Raw genomic sequence first — 17,157 nt, 5'->3', positions numbered from 1 at the left:
TTCACGAGGCTGAATTAGTTATGTGCTCTTTTACCTAAAATCTGTACTGCAATGCATTCAAATAAGGAGAGGCTTTTGTTCATTTCTAACAGAAATTCTTACAGCAATTCAAAAACACATTTCTTTTTTCACATGCTTCATTCACTTATAAACTCAGGCTCTTATCAAGTAATTTGTATTGCTTACTAAATATATTTAAGAAAAATAACAGAATAATGTACAGAATGCATTAAAATGCAAGATAACATAAACCACAGGAACTATAGGAAGCTAGTAATACCTCAGGAGAAAAGTAAGGAGAATCTGAATTAAGGCAGTAACAGCAAGAAAGTAAAAAAGGTGGAAGAAAAGTCTTTTTTAGAAGGAACAGAATTTGTGGACTCACTAGATTTGTGAGACAGAAAAAGGTTAATTAAGGAAGACTGACCCTGAAATACAAGTGGAGGGAGATGTTAAGCAGCTTCACTTGAGTTAGTGCTCAGTTTCCATTCAGCAAGTAAATGAGATAACATTCCCAAAGAAATGATGACTGAATGAGAAACATGAGTCCCACAGGGAAGACTTCCTGTAACTGACTCAGGGCTGTCAGAGCTTCACAAGACCTCCCCTGCAGCGGGACCATAAAGGTCCTCTAAAAGCAGCACTCCAGCCTTGCGTGGGAAGGCCAAGGTGTAACATCTCAGAGTCCTTGCCTTTGGTAGAGGCAGATTTTATGTATTTTAAGTCAAACACAATTTGGTTCTCAGTTCCTTTTAAAAGATCCCCGGAACACTGTTATGGTGTTACATGAGCCAGTACTGCATCTGTTGTTGATTATTTATTTTTATTTAGTTGTTCAAAAACTAAGAAATTATTTCAGAACTTTGAAATGTTTTTGTCATAACAAGTACCAGGGAAGTTGTATGGAAGGTTCAATCAAGTCCATCCTAACTACAAGTGAATGAATAAACAAGCAAGGAAATAAATAAATAAGAGGTTGATGATATATCCAAGTTTCAAACTAATGGCTTTCTTTTCTAACGGAAAGATGTTAAGGAATACTGATCCTGAAACACAAGAGAAGATGTTAAGCAACTTCACTTGAGAATTCCACTAAAGAATTCCACCACGGAAGTATACTGTGTTGATGATAATTCTCAAGATAGACAATGGAGATAATGGAACCTTTTCCATTTAACTAACCTGATACACACACACACACACACACACACACACACACACACATCTTCTGCAGAAAATCTACCAGGCACTATCTAACAAGCAGTTGGGACTTGGCTTTCCTGAGGTTTCAGAGGGATAGGCACTTGGGAGTCCTCAGGGTAGGGCATGGAAATGGTTGCAATCTCCCAAGAAGATCTCATACAGGAGGATGAGAAGAAAACCGAAAATAAAGTCATAAAAAACACTAATAGTAAAGGAAAAGAGAATAAAGAGAAACTAAAACATGATAGATAATGAACAAACAAAGATTTAGGAAAAGAAGCAAAGGAAAAGTTTCCATAGAAGTCAGAGGAGTATTTCAAATACAAGGTAGGTCAAGTGATGTAAAGAATGAATAGAGGCCACTAGACTTTGATTTAACCTATGTCAGAATGAAATGAAGTAGAAATGAAAACCAGAACACAATCAAGTAAGCTGAAGAGAGAGTGAAAAGTAAGTTATGAGCCGGTGTGGCTCAGCTGGCTGGAGCATCGTCTCATAACTGAAAAGTTTCAGGTTTGATTCCAGGTCAGGGCACAAGCCTGGGTTGTGGGTGTGATCCCCAATGCCCGGTCCAGGTGCATAAGGGAGGCAACCAATGGATGCTTCTTTCTTGCTTCAATATTCTCTCCCTTCCTCTTTCTCTCTCTAAAAGCAATGTCATCAGGCAAGGATTAGAAGAAAAAAAAAGGACGTTATGATAGAAACCCAGGCTGTTCTCTAAAGAAGTATGCTAAATCAGAAGTTAGTAAAAGGGATATCATGAGGATAAAGCATATTCAAGGTAAGAATTTTTACCATGAGGAAGACATCAAACTTTTCTTTTGGGGAAAAAAAGCTATTTTACAAAAAAAATGTATATATGTGGAAAGATATTTACATATATGACTTCTACAAAACATATCTCACCATCAACAACAACAAAAAAAAACACAATCTAATGAATGGGAGGAGATATTCCCCAATGGTACATCTGATAAGGAGTCAATTTCTGAAATATATAGGAGCTCATGCAACTTAACACCAAAAAAAAGAAACACAATATAATTTAAAAAAATGGGAAGAGGATCTGAATAAACATTCCTCCCAGGAAGGCATACAGATGGCCAACATATGAAAAGATACTCAAGATCACTAATCTTTAGAGAAATGCAAATCAAAACAATAATGAAATATCAGATCACACTTGTCAGAATGGCTACCAACAGTAAATCAACAAACAACAAGTGTAGATGAGGATGCAGAGAAAAGGGAATTGCTGTACACTGTTGGTGGAATTGTAAGTTGGTGCGGCCACTACAAAAAACAGTATGGATGCTTTTTACAAATTTTTTTTAAATTATGGTATGACCCAGCAATTCTACTTCTGGGTATTTATACAAAGAAATCCACAATACGATTTTGAAAGTATATTAGCACCCCTATGTTCACTGCAACATTATTTACAATAAAGATATGAAAGCAGCCTCAGTGTCCATTTTTAAATGAATAAACAAAGAAGCTGTGGTACATATATAAGATTACTTAGCTATAAAAACGAACAAAATCTTTTCATTTCCAACAATATAGTTGAATCTAGTTGATATTATGATAACTGAAATAAGTCCAAGAAAGGCAAATACACTATGATATCACTTACATGTGGAGTCTAAAACACAACATAAATAAACAAACAACATAGAAACCAACTCCTAGATACAGAGAATAGACTGACAGTTACCATCTGGGGAGTTGGGATGGGGAGAGGGCAGGATTAGGGGGATAGGTGGGGGCAGTGGAGGGACTGAACAAAAAAGAAAAAATCTCATGGACATGGACAACAATGTGGTGATTGATGGGAGGAGGGGCTTAGGGAGAAGTAGACAAGAGTGTAAGGGGGATAAATGGTGATGCAAAGAAACTTGAGTGAACACACAGTACAGTGTACAAATGATATGTTGTGAAATTGTACATCTGAAACCTGTAGAATTTTGTTAACCAGTGTCACCCCAATAAATTCAATAAAAATAAAAGGAAATACAAATTGCCAATTATAAAAATAATCACAAGGATGTAAAGTACAGCATAGGGAATACAGTCAATAATACTATAATAATTACGTGTGGTGTCAGACAGCACTAGACTTATCAGGGTGATCACTTCATGAGGTATATAAACGTTTAACCACTACGTCACATACCTAAAACTAACATATTATATGCCAACTGTAATTGAAAACCAAATTTTTAAAGAATAAAGAATGAGTCAACTGTTTTTAAAAAAAGACATCTCTTGCATAATAATATTCAGTCATTAAAGATTATTGAAGGAAAACGGAGTTAATTAGATTTGAGGTACCCTCCTACCACACTACTACTCTCTGCCTGAACTCAAGGCAACTCCACTGATAAGGACCACATGTCACTACCTTCACACTCACCCTCGAAATACCCAACCCTGTGGGAACGTCCTTAACTGCCCAGTTATCATGCCACCTAAAGACTAGTTTGAATGAGAAATGCAGAAATTACATTCAGGGGGAGAGGACCCTTGACAGTCTATGTCCAGTCAGGGTTAGGGAGGTCATTTTCCATTTATGAACAGTAATAAACAGAGAAATGTGATCTTCACTGAGAAAGGGAAGTCCAGGGAAAAATCATAGCACAAAGAACATGTGGCCTGAGAGAGCGAGAGAGAGAAACTCAGTCTAACCCACTGCACCTGTTTCTGCTGCTATTACCATAAAGGCAGGTTACATATCACATGATCCCTTGCATAAACCACCTGTGTGTGAGATAAGGGAAAGCATTTTCTTTCCTGGAAACTAAGTAATTCTGACTAAAAAATATGGATCCTTTTTCAATTCTTCCAGTACAAAGGTATGGAAATTGTGTATGTCCAGCCACAGTGCTATGACTGTTACCATGAGCAGGAGGAAGGTGATGTGGCAACTGCACTGAACTTGACTTATGGGCAGGCATGAGCTTATTACAGCATCTCTGAGTCTGTCTTCAAATGCTTCATAACAAAAATATATGTCAAAAATATTCCTTTAATGAAAGAAAGCAGCAGAAATTATATTTTTTACAACCATACCTAGGCTTCTAGTTTCTCCATATAAGTCTCTGAGCTTATGTCCCTTCTCTCTTCTCCAAATTAAAACATTCCCCTTCTCCAAACTGCACTAGAAATCATATATCATATATCATGTGTAATCATATATATGTATATATAGAGTATATATATATATTCTGTTACAGTTAATAACCTCTGACAATAGAAAAGTAGAAAATCTCACCCTCCTGATATCAGTCCCACTGGCCTCTCAACCCTGGTACAGCTGCCAAGTCCCCATCTCTGTATTCAGATTTCACATGGCTCCTAGTTAAACCCCTTAGAGCCCTTCCTTTTAAGTCTGGCCTAATTCCAATCCCACAGGTCAATAAATAGGCTGATCAGGACCACGAATGCCGAGCCAAAGAACCCCACACCCATCCCTCTCTTCCTACCTCCACCTCTTTATATCTGCCTCCTTCTACCACCCTGCTGCTCCTGAATCTGTAAACTCCCCTATAGGGAAGCTATCTGCATGGCAGTGGTGACTATAGCCTAGGCCCTGATTTGGAAAACCAGCGGGGAGCCAGTTGGCACACAGGAACTGAGCCCACGGATTGGTTTTCCCATGGGGAATCAGGCCTGCATAGTACCTCGGCTGCTTTGAGGCTTGCTTTTTGCTAAAACTCTCTCACTCTGAATTCAGGCAGCAAACATTTACCGCATACCTTTAAAGTAACTTCCTAAAATCTATGCTAAACCTCCCAAGTAGGAGTGTAACCAGTTCAACCAGTTTTCCCCTTGCATCTGCAACATCCTTTTCTTTGACGTAATTAGCAGCATTCTTTCCTTTGTTGTTGGTAAAAGGTAATCACCTAAAGCAAACCTGTGCATAGTAAATGAGGACCATCCTTGATGTAATGTGCCCAAAATAGCAACAAAAGCCTGTCCAGGCAGGATTCAGGGCCCTCTCTCACTTAGAGAGCAGCCATGCTGTCCCTTTTTCTCCACAGGACTTCTATAGTCCATGTGAATTTGTTCATTGCAGCCACAACAAAGCAGACCCCACTGGCCAGAGTCCGTATCACTCCCCAAGTAATGGCTGTTGCCCATTGAGTAGAGCTCTTTACAACAGAGGAGTGGGAAAACCAGGGCTCCAAAAGAACAGAAGAGACTGTAAGTGACTCTAGGATGGACTGCATGTCTGTTTTGTTCATACCATACCCTCAGAAACTGGCATGGGGCCTGGTATGAAGAGGTAATTAGAAAATATTGTTGAACAAATGAATTACAAGGACAGTGGAACAGTAAATCCTTCTGCCTGCACTCTAGTATGTACGCCCATTCTCTCTGAGTGAAGCCTCCCAAAAAGACACCAGCTCACTATTTGCCCATTCTTAACCTGATCTAGAGAACGAGCATCGCTTCTTCACAAAAAATAAATAAATAAGTAAGACTAATATATTCCACATATTGAAATAGGACTATTATTACACGAACGTCATGGACATGGACATTTTCTGTGAATAAATCAACATAAATATCAATCATAAATGAAGACATTATAACTTTTATTATACGATCATCATAAAAAAACATAAAACATGAACTTACATGTTTGGACAAGTTGGGGCTCTTTGAGTCTACATCGTACCTGAAAGATTAAAACATAAAACACAAATTATTTCCATAACATACAGCTAGAGAAAAATATCAGCATTTTCTAAAAAGCATAAATAACATAAAAATGAATCAAAATTATAGCAATGGGGAGAAAAACTTTTATTTCTACAACCTAAATAGAAATCCCCACATTTTAGTCATCAATTCTGCTGCTTGATAAGGCAAGTTTAAAATTTATCTGCCTTATGAAGCAATTAGTAGTCTAAAAATATTTAAAATGCCCTAAAAACTGCAATTCCTCTCCCCTGGATACCACTGAAAAAGAAACAGAGGGGCTGGTAACTAGTAAAGGGCTGTCATTTGTATATATTATAATTCTTACTTAACATGTTAAATGCTGTTGTTTAAAACTTGAAAATTTGGCTAACATAACATTATTTTTCTTCAATCACAGAACTTGGGGGAAACGTGTACCTTACCATAAGAAAAATATATTTATATAAGACTACTATATATCCTGTTTTAGACTAGGTGGTACTCAAAATGATTTCTTGATGAGATCCTGGAAAAATACCACTCACTATCACCTTAGCCCCTCTTTTTAAAGAATTTGTAGAAATGGTAAGATCACTAACAGTCAAAACAACCAGAACGTGCTGAATTCTTGAACAGGAAAATATCTGTACTGCCTCCAGTCTTTCTTCCAAGTCGGATTCCTTGCACATCCCTTGTGCATAGCGTCCCAGCGAAAATTAACTGCTTTTTTTTCAAAGGTTAATTAAAATCTTCCCTCTCACACAACAAGAATGTTTTTACAAAGAAACAAAGCATCTCAATCAATAAAAGGCGAAGAATCAGAGTTCACGGAGTGTGCTGATGCTGGGCAGAGGGGAACTCATTTCCTGGCAAAGAATGCTTAGCACGTTATTGGCTTTAAAACTGTGTGATGCAAATACCTGCCTCAGAAGCATTACTCTGCTTCACACCAGGGAGTGCTGAACACTTTTAAGAGCTGTAAGCTAGAATTTTAAACCAGCTAATGGCCAACATCTACTGAAGACTTACAGGTATCAGTAAACAAAAATAATTCTTATCCAAGAATTTTCCTTATTCGAGGCTTTTGTGTTTTTTTTTTTTCCAGGATAAGGCTGAAATTAGCAACTGTAGCAATATCAAAGGTGAAACATAACTGCATTGGCTCCTTCCCAAGAATTGGTCCTGGAAACTGTTTTCTATAAAAGGTTTAGTGGCTAGGGAGAAATTACATGGTATGCTCAGTGAAAAGAAGCAAAAAGAAAAGAAGTTATGTTTTAATCACAAATGATTGTTTTCAAATACAACCCTCATTCATTGTTTTTAACAAAGTTTTCTTAAAAGCTATTATCTCAAAAATGGTTAACTTACAGCATTCCTCTAAAGGTAGTATGTTGAATTATAATGCATTCAAAATGACTGTGATTTTTCTATCAATGGAATTTTCCTTCTAACTTTTTTAAAAGATTTTATTTATTTATTTATTTATTTTTAGACGGAGGAGAGAGGAAGGAGAAAGAAGGAGAGAAACATCAATGTGTGGTTGCCTCTCATGCGCTCCCTACTGGGGACCTGGTCCGCCACCCAGGCATGTGCCCTGACTGGATCAAACTGGCGACCCTTTGATTCCCAGGCCAGTGCTGAGCCACACCAGCCAGGGCTCCTTCTAACTCTTCAAAAGACTAACTCTGCTCCTCACCCTCACGGGTGAGAACATAAACACTACATCCCAATGGTTATAATGTGTGTGTGAGCATGTGTGTGTGTGTCCAAGTTTATGAGTGCCATACTCTCTTTAAGGAAAAGAGAATACATTGCAAAGCAGGAAGCTCATTAGTTTACCCTGAGGAGACTGCACCCCAGTGTACCTACCTTTACTAAGGGGAATTTTGTAAACAACTTCATCTTGCTACTGAAATCTTATTATTAGAATCCCTGATGGGCAGTAACTGGTTTGGATGGATCCTAAGGGTTGTGTTTTCTACTACATGGCAATAGACGTTGACTGGGATTATTCCTATATTCTAAAATTCCAACTGAGGTCTAAAGCTGGAAACAAAAGAGGCTAAGTATGCCCATGCTCAGCTCAGAGATGACAGTAGATGAGTCCATGAGTCCTAACATTAGGGGCAGACCCATTTCCATGAAGCTTACTCATAAAGTGACAGCCTATTCCCTACTTCTCAGGAGGGCAGGAGGTTCCACTCCCCAAAGCCAAGTGAAGGGAGTTCTAAAACCTGGGGTGCCTGTGAGAAGGGGCAGTAGCATCTGGTCCCCAGTCAGTTATAGAACCTGTCTGCAGGTCCATCCTTCAACTTGCAGTAAAAGAGAATGTCAGGTCACAGACCTAGGAAATGCCTCCTGAGGACTGAGGAACGAGAAACAACATCCTTTCAAGTCCCTCCTCCATAGTGAGGAAGACAAGCAGGATGCTAAGCACAGGTCCCTTAATGCTGGTACCCTCTAAGATCTAGATTTTTCAGGAGGTAGGACGCCCACATCTCTGCCTCCCCACCCCCTCCTTTCTGCTCTTCCACCTCCCCTCTCTCCTGCAGGTAGCTGAGACAACAGCTCCAACTGAGGGGACTGGCAGTGAATTAAGTTTGAGATTAAAGTTTTAAGTGAAGATTCCCTAACGATTAACCAAGTGAGATGGCTTTAACAAAAAAACAAAAAGGGACTGAAAGTCATGAAATTAGACCATTAAATAAGAGAGCCCTTCACCTGACAGTGTTGAGACAATTATTGGAAGAAATAAAACAATATTTGTTATTGGGATAAGAAGCAAATTTTACTTTTTCAATAACTATATTACTTAAAGTTTATAATAAATATTTATTATTTTTAAATGAGAGAAAACTATACAGATGAATGAAAAAGAAGAAAAAGAGAAAAGGGAAATAAAGAGAGAGAATGAAAAATCATGAAATAGTGGCTGGTTTTAGGATAAAGTTAAGTCTAAACTAGAGGGAGAAAATTCAGGGTTTACCATGCTGGTATAAGGAAAAAAATGATTTTAAAAAGTGTTATGAAGGCCCAGTACGATGGCAGAATCAACCCACATCCTACCTGACATATGTGTCTGCTTTTAAATAACAACAGTACATTCAGTCTTCATGATAAACATCGTTGGGAAATCATTACATTCCACTGTAAGTTACTTTTTCATGGGCCTCATTTTTATTCCTTCTAAAAGGGTTTTAAGGAAATAAAAACCAAATGGGACATTAAAATTTCTATTTGATAAGTATAGTGAATACTTAGAACTCCTACAAGTCTGAAAGGAAAGGAGCTGGTATAAAATTGTCCTTTTTAAGGAAGCACTGCAGGTTATTTACTGGACACGGTTTAGAAGAAAATGTGAAAAACTACTAACAGTAGAGACCTTTCTCTTTTTTACATAAGGAGGCAAGATTTTTAAAATCTTCATAAATTGTGACAGCATGGTTTATTTTATCGTTTTTGGCTATTCAAAATAAGATATTTACCTTTCTAAATACTTGTAATGTTCATAAACACTCTAATTATTTCAATATATTAAGCACATACTATAATATGTTACATTTTTCCCTCTCAGTAGATTTCCTTTTAACAATATCCAGATACTTCAACGATCACTAGTTTACCTCTGTGGAATTGATTATAAGCAGACTGACTCTGGATTCTCTGTGGACAGGGAGTTGATTTTAACAATAATATTTTAATATGCCTAATTAAGCATCAAAATCACAAGAATATTAAAAATATCAGGCATCCTATGTCTTAGAAATATGAGGCCATGAAGTGATAAAAACACCACAGCAGGCAGAAATGCACATACTATACAAAGAGGGGCTGAGAGAAACGTAAAGGTCTGAGGGACGTCGGCATGGAGTCTATGAGATCATCTTGAGTACATGCAGAACTTTCAGGAAACCTGCCAGGGCACAGGACAGTTAGAAAAAATGCCCATGTATACTGCCCAGCATTTCTACATGGTCAAACTGCTCGCTAACTGTATCAATGAACAGGTAGCCAAAAATCAGTAAAGCACAAAGAAGTACTGCAGACAAGGCTCAGGTCACACTCTAAATAAAATTACAGGTAATCTAGTTTCTTGCCCATATAATCTAGTATTCAGTGCAACCATAGGACTCAACCTTATGCTATTAAAATTGCCATTAAATATTAATTTTAATCAATCTTTAGTAGAACTTACAAATCAAAACGAAGGTTCTCCTTTTCTTCAAAAAAGTAGTCCAGAATAAATTTTCTTACAAAATCCGGATTTAATGTATTATCAATTACTTCAGTCCTTCCAAACTGTTGAGAAACAGAGAGGTGAAAATCAACTTTGCATGGTTACTCATTACGGTATTGTACTTACTATTAACATAGTTCCTTGAAAACATAAGCAAACATATCCAAGTAATTTGAATACAATAAAGCCCTTCAGAAAGGTTTTTAGAGGTCAAACCATTCCCTCTTTCTTAGGGAAGCCAGAACATGCACACTGAGTTCATTCACATTCCTAGAAAAGCAGCTTCTGAAAAGGTGTATAACATGCTGCAATATTTTCTCCTTTTGCCCCCACCTGACCACCAAATCCCTTTCTAATCAAAAGAAATTATTTCTACCTTAAATTTAAATTTATCACATATATTTTGCCTAGACTAGTGTATAATTAAGCCAAGCAACACATATTCTTACAATTGGAGGGGTCATGGTATTCAAAATGAAGCAGTCCTCTGCGCAACACAGTGGTGAGCCATGTTCTGGGAAGAACTTTCTTATGATGTATTATATACTTCAATCATTTGGTTTGGTTTTTATTTTGGCTTAATCTTTATGGTATCTAGACAGGCAATGTGGGACCTATGTTCTTACATATTTTTGGAGTTAGTGTACTGCACTTTTGCTTCAAAAAAGTAAGTTTGTCCATCTTAGGGGAAGTGGAAACCAAGAAACAAATCTCCATGTTTCAGTGTGAAGGAGGTCCATCAGGCACCCCTCCTGACATAGTGCAGATATAAAACTTAACGTCTCTTTTTTGTATTAGGCTCACATCTTCCCCTCCTACTGCCATGGAATTCTAATGAGGGAATTTTAACCTTCAGTTCTGTACAGCATTGTGCATGCTCTCTTATCAGAGAACCAACTGTTATTAAAGTTCAAGGAAAAGCTATCCTTTTAATAGAAATAAAAGGACTGTGCTAATCCATTAAAAAGTGAAGGTCATGAGCTTACATAAATTTTGATAATAAAACTATGGTACAAAATACTGATGACAAAGAATCTACTATGGCTATTGCTAATCATCCCAAAAAGAACTAGTGTGCAGAGCTTATGCATTGGACAATGTTTTATATCATGCACAGGTTCATACAGACACACCATAACCAACGTAACTAACTGAACATTTTCAAAACACTAAGCATTTATTTTGAACAACAATAGTAATAACAGACACTCTTTATTGAGTACTTACTTGATTCTAAGCACTTTTCACATAGTATTTTAAATCTTTATCTTAACCCTAAACATTAGGTATCATTTGTCCCATTTTATAGATGGGGGAATTGAAGTGGAGGGTCCCAACCTCACTCACTGTAGCTACAAAATCCACCTTCTGTCTAGGACTCTCTTCTAATTCAGGTGGGTCCTGCAAAGATTCCACCAGGAGCTTATCCATGTTTCCAATCTTAAGGGAACAGGAACAAGGGCATGTACCTAATAACCACAGGCCCACAGTGCTTACAGGCCCCAAAAGAGCAGTACCAAGGGTCAAGGAGTACAAGTCGGGTCCAGAGAGAGCCTGAGCCCTCCCCACCTTTCTACTACTGGAGGGTAAAGTGGTTTCCAGATCTGGGCAAAGAGCATCAAACTGACAAATGCACAATACTCTCACAGAGAAAGTCAGCCAGTATTCATATTCCCCAGCACCCAAATTCATGAGGTAGATTTTAACCCAAATTCACACTCAGTGGTAAGAAGATAAAGTGCAGTTCCCCAAGGTAAACCCCATTGAATTGCAAACCAGCAATTCCCTAGGGCCACTGAGCCATTAAGACTTCACAAGCATGTTTCTTAGGGAACAGAGGCTTGTCAGCAATACAGGCAGCTGGGTATACTCCACTATCTCAAGTGAAGATTAATATGTAGCCATTAAAATTTTAGATAATCTTCTATAAATTATGAACATATATTACAGTATGCCTTCTGACACATAGCCCTGATTGCTTTTGAGATCTCACCGGTAACTTTCACATTGCTATCTCCAGTGGTCACTTTTCGGGCCACCTTGCACTAGCCCACTCCGCAGCATTTGACACAGCTGCCCATTCTTTCCTTTCTGAAGACTTCCTTTCTGTTTTTTGACGGCACACTTCCCTGTTTTCCCCCCTGCTTAGATTCTCAGGCATGCAATCTCTCATTGTCAAAGCACAGTTCTAGGCCCTCTTCATGTCTCTATCTCCACCCATCTATTAGGTTATTTTATCTATTCCTGGGGCTCTAAATACCATCCACATGACCATGACTTCTAAATGCATATCACCAGCTCGGATTCACCTGAATAGAGATTTATGCATATAACTGTCTTCCTACCTTACACATGTGGTTGTCTTATAGGCCCCTCTAAATTACTATCTAAACTTAAACATTTATTTTATACCACAACTACCACCCCAAACCCACTTCTGACCATGTCTACCCCTGTCAATAAAGGACGCCACTGTCTACTTGATTTTACAGGCCATAAAGGGAGTCACCCTCCTCAACTCCTGCTCATCACGAACTCAGAAATTGTCAGTTCCAGCTCTGAAACTTCTCTCCATAGTTTCTGTTGTTAGCTTAATTCAAGCTCCCATCTTTCTCATGATCAAATCAAGGGCCTCGTAAATCATATCTCTCCTTCTTCTTCTTCCCTTTCCAATTCACCCTCATATAACATCCAGAGTAATCTTTTAAAAAAGGTAAACCCAGTCATGCAATTTCATCATTCTAAAAGTCTTTAATAGCTTCCCAAAGTACTTGGACTAAAACCTCTTTTCCTTCGTCTACAGGATTTGGACCCACCTGCCTTTTGAACTTCATTGAGAGCCAATATCCCCTCTTTCTCTTTGTCCCAGCCAGCTGGCCTTCCCTTAGGTCCCTTTACACACCAAATCCTTCCCATGTTATGGCCTTTGGGCCTGGTATTTCTTCTCCATAGAATGCCTTTAACCCCACCTTTGCATGGCTGACTTTTTCCCATCCTTTACGCCTCTGCTTAAATGTCAGCATTCTGGCTCTACTAAAGTTGGTCCCCACCTCTAAAATTATTCTCCTTATAGAAAACCTGTGTTTTTCTTAATGAAACTTCTATTTTGGAATTATACTTTAATTTATTTGCTTGTTTTATGTTTCCTTCACCAGACTGCTGAGCTCCATGAAGGCACAGGACATGTATATCTATTTGACTTGCACCTGTACGAAACTGAACAAATAGCTCAGGGGTGTCCAACCCATGGCCCATGGGCCGCATGCAGTCCAGGAGGGCTACAAATGTGGCCCAACACAAAATCATAAATTTACTTAAAACATTAGGAAATTTATTTGTGATTACGTGTCACAATGTATTTAATGTGTGGCCCAAGACAACTCTTCTTCCAGTGTGGCCCAGAGATGCCATAGTTTGGACACTCCTGGAACTAAAGGAGATTTGCAGTATATTGTTCAGAGAAAAAATATCAACGTATAGTATATAAACTTTAATCAAAATATATATTATTTTGATTAATATACACACACATATATATATACACATAGATAAACAGAGAAGGTATATCAGAATGTAGAAATTATCTTCTAATTGTTTGTTTTAATTATGTATTTCTAGGTATTCTTAACTTCTTACAGTGAGTTGTTTTACTTTTCATGTCAGAAACAAAACTTTTAAGCATTACTCATGTTCATTCATTCTATCATGAAGAGTAGAAACTGGCAATAATTAGAAATCCACAGATACATTATGACTAGTTCAGCTCATGGGAAATATGTTGGTTCTTTCCCAGAGGCTGGAATTATATTAGCTATCCACAGAGTGATTAATCTTTCTGACTTGAAATAGAATTTCTCTTAGCTAATGCCTTATATTACTAAATAAAACATTCTAATTGCTAAAAAATATATACAGTTACATACAATGCTATGCAGATTAGAAGGGATAAAAATTTTGAGGAAAGACAGTGCTATTCATAATGGTATATACCTAAAAGGAGCTACATTTGAAAGAACTGTAACTTGTATCCTAACAAGTCTTTTTCTGAATATCAGCAATTCTGAACTGTCAGATGTACCTACAAACCTGATTATAATAATCTCCAGCACAATGACCTTATCTAAATGCGGACAGTCAAGCACTTTTACATAATTGCACAGTATTAAGTTTCATCATCTCATAATTAGAAAAAAATGTTAGAAAAAATGTACTCTGGCTCACCAAATGGAAAAGTTTTCAGTCATTTGAAAAAAAGATTTAAACTGTTCATTTTGATAGAACATAAAACACTGTTTTCTTGTAAAACTTAAAAGCAAAAAGAAAAAACAATTCACAAACAAGACTTTGAAAGTTTTTCTTTGTTTTATCCTTGAGCTAATCGGATAAATATGCACTTGTCCTATTTAGGAACAAATCTTGCAGAAAATGATGGAAGGGAAATAGTCCTGATTTCTAAATCAGCTAATTGTTACACTGCTTCAGAGGAGCAGGACTGGAACGAACATTCACCTATTTATGGCACCAAGAGGATGAACTCTTGTTTAGAGGAAAAGTGTTCAGAAATGTGTAATATATGGTGAAAGTCCAGAGCAACCACCCAGTATCGTATTCATTTTTCAACTGAAGTAAAAGTGATGGAGGAAAAAGGTCACCTGGACCAGCTTACATCTTTAATTTGGTTATTATATTAAAATTCAGTCTTAGTAGCAATGATGCAGAGGACAGTCTCCACAGATCAGATTAAAAGACTAGATAAACTGAGCAGTGTGGATATAGTATTAAGATAAATTCAATAAAAAGAACCTCAGTTTAGGACCACACATATTTCGCATGCATAAAAGGTACCAAGTGGAAGTGCCTGCACGAGTATGCACACACGAGCCCCAAACTGCGGATCCACATTCTCACACACTGCGCCTGGAAGCTAAACCTTGGGATTACCAGAGAATCCACACACCTTTTAAGGGCAACAGGTTAGTTTTGTCATGTAACTCATTATCCAAGACCTTTTCTTTTTACAAATTAATAACCATAAACTCAATTATAAGACAAGTATAAAATCTGAAGGCTTTATCTGGATGTTACGCTGTAGATCAATGAGATGTAGCTATGGAAATAGATATATATGTACACGCACACAGAGGGAGAGAAAACAAGAAGCGACCTCCTTCGAATACTCTTGGTTAAGACAGAATAGCTCACATATGGGACTTCCTTTTGCTTTCTAGGATCTTCTGTTTTCAGAAATGAACCAAATTATTAAACCATAATAAAAAGCACACCTTGATGATGTCATTATAATTGTCACACATAAAATATAGAAAGGACTAAACTCCATCAATTTTTAAAATTAGATTATATAATGTTAAAACTTTATTTACAACATTTTAATATTAAATCATACTCTAAGAAATAACAATATTTTAAGGAATTGCTGTTCACAGTGTCTGTGCTTGCTATTAACCCTATGATTAGTAATGTGTTTTACCATCTGAAAAGGAAAAATTATAAAGTGGACTCAACTTATCCATGAGGTTTATACTGGGGGTTATGGGTTGATTTTATCCCAGATTAGTTAGTTTTTAATTTATGTAAGACAAAATATTTTTAAATAAATTGGGCAGATTATTTTATTTTAAATTAAATTGTTTAAATTAGATTGCTGAATTATTTTAAATTGCCATTTTATTTAGAATAAATATTTATTTATTTCTATTGAAATGTATTCATACCAACCCTGATGTTTTTGAATATTTAAAAGCAGTTTTCACACAAATGCACAGTAAATGTTGTCAACTGCCATTCATTAAAAAGTAGGCAATAATGTATTTAAGATACTCAAGAGTAGCTTTTAATAAATTTCTTAAAAATTGTCCAATAATTCCTAGATTTTTAAAGTAACTATTAAATTCTAGGACTGCCTTTCTTAAGGTTTTGAAACATACTTTCTCCCCTTCCTGAAATTATTTCATAAGGCAGACACCTGAAGGCAGTTTTAGCACTGAGAATTTAAGAATCTGAGATTTTTCATGAGTTTTATTTAGTTTAATTTTTTGTTGTTGATAATTTTACAAACTTTTATTTCTGTCGATGGTAAATTAGGCTGTTTTAGACCAACTCTTCCCCTCAGAACAAGGAAAGTTGAAATAATTTTCTGGAGGTGCCAGAGAGCTAATACAAACTTGCAAGTTGTGGAAACGAAACCTGGAAAAAAGGGGCCTGCAGGTTCCTGCATCTAAAAGAGAGCAGCCGCGCTGAGCAGAGTTCTCCACAGTCCGGTCCAACTGGGGAGGATAAGGAAGGGTTAAAAAGTCCACCAAGGGGATAAATTTCTTTCCACTTGCCAATATACTTAATTTTTTAAAAGCTGGAATTTAAAAAATAAGGCAACAAAGGCTTTAAGTTAGGACCCCAAAAGGCTATATCAAAGAATAAGAATAAATCTATCAGAAAAGTCTCTATGGTCAGTATTTGACAAAAGGGGCAGAAGCATAAAGTGGAGTAAAAATAGCCCCTTCAACGATGGTGCTGGGAGATCTAGATAGCTCCATGCAAAAAAATGAAACTACACCACCAACTTACACCATACACCAAAATAAACTCAAGGTGGATAAAAGACTTAAATGTAAGTCATGACACCATACGAGTCCCAGAGGAGAACACAGGCAGTAATGTGTCAGATATCCCACATAGCAATATCTTCACCTACATATCTCCTAGAGCAAGGGACATAAAGGAAACTATAAACAAATGGGACTACATCAAATTAAAAAGCTTCAGCATGGCTAAAGAAAATGTCAGCAAAATGAAAAGGGAACCAAATATATGGGAAAACATATTTGCCAATGATACCTCAGACAAGGTTTGATCTCCAAAATATATAAACAACTCATATGACTCAACACCTGGAAGACAAATAATCCAATTAAAAAATGGGCAAAGGGCCTGAACAAACACTTCTCCAAGGAGTACATACAGAGGGCACACAGATAAGAGAAAATATTCAAAATCACTAGCCATCAGAGCAA

At 37.1% G+C, this 17,157-nt stretch overlaps 1 protein-coding gene across 2 annotated transcripts in view; it reads right to left on the bottom strand.

The window, feature by feature from the left end:
• Nucleotides 1-17,157, bottom strand: part of CPNE8 (copine 8) — a 175,436-nt gene that overhangs the window by 122,453 nt on the left and 35,826 nt on the right. For both annotated transcript variants that reach the window (XM_036019176.1, XM_028532678.2), the window contains exons 4-5: nt 10,088-10,191; nt 5,848-5,887 (exon numbers count right to left, since the gene is read on the bottom strand). In XM_036019176.1, coding sequence (XP_035875069.1) covers nt 5,848-5,887; nt 10,088-10,191 — 144 coding nt within the window. The remainder of the gene's footprint in view (nt 1-5,847; nt 5,888-10,087; nt 10,192-17,157) is intronic.

The sequence above is a fragment of the Phyllostomus discolor genome, chromosome 2 (assembly GCF_004126475.2).
Source record: "Phyllostomus discolor isolate MPI-MPIP mPhyDis1 chromosome 2, mPhyDis1.pri.v3, whole genome shotgun sequence".
Lineage (NCBI taxonomy): Eukaryota > Metazoa > Chordata > Mammalia > Chiroptera > Phyllostomidae > Phyllostomus > Phyllostomus discolor.
The sequence above is the reverse complement of the archived record's forward strand: the minus strand, read 5'-3'. Positions and strand labels throughout refer to the sequence as shown.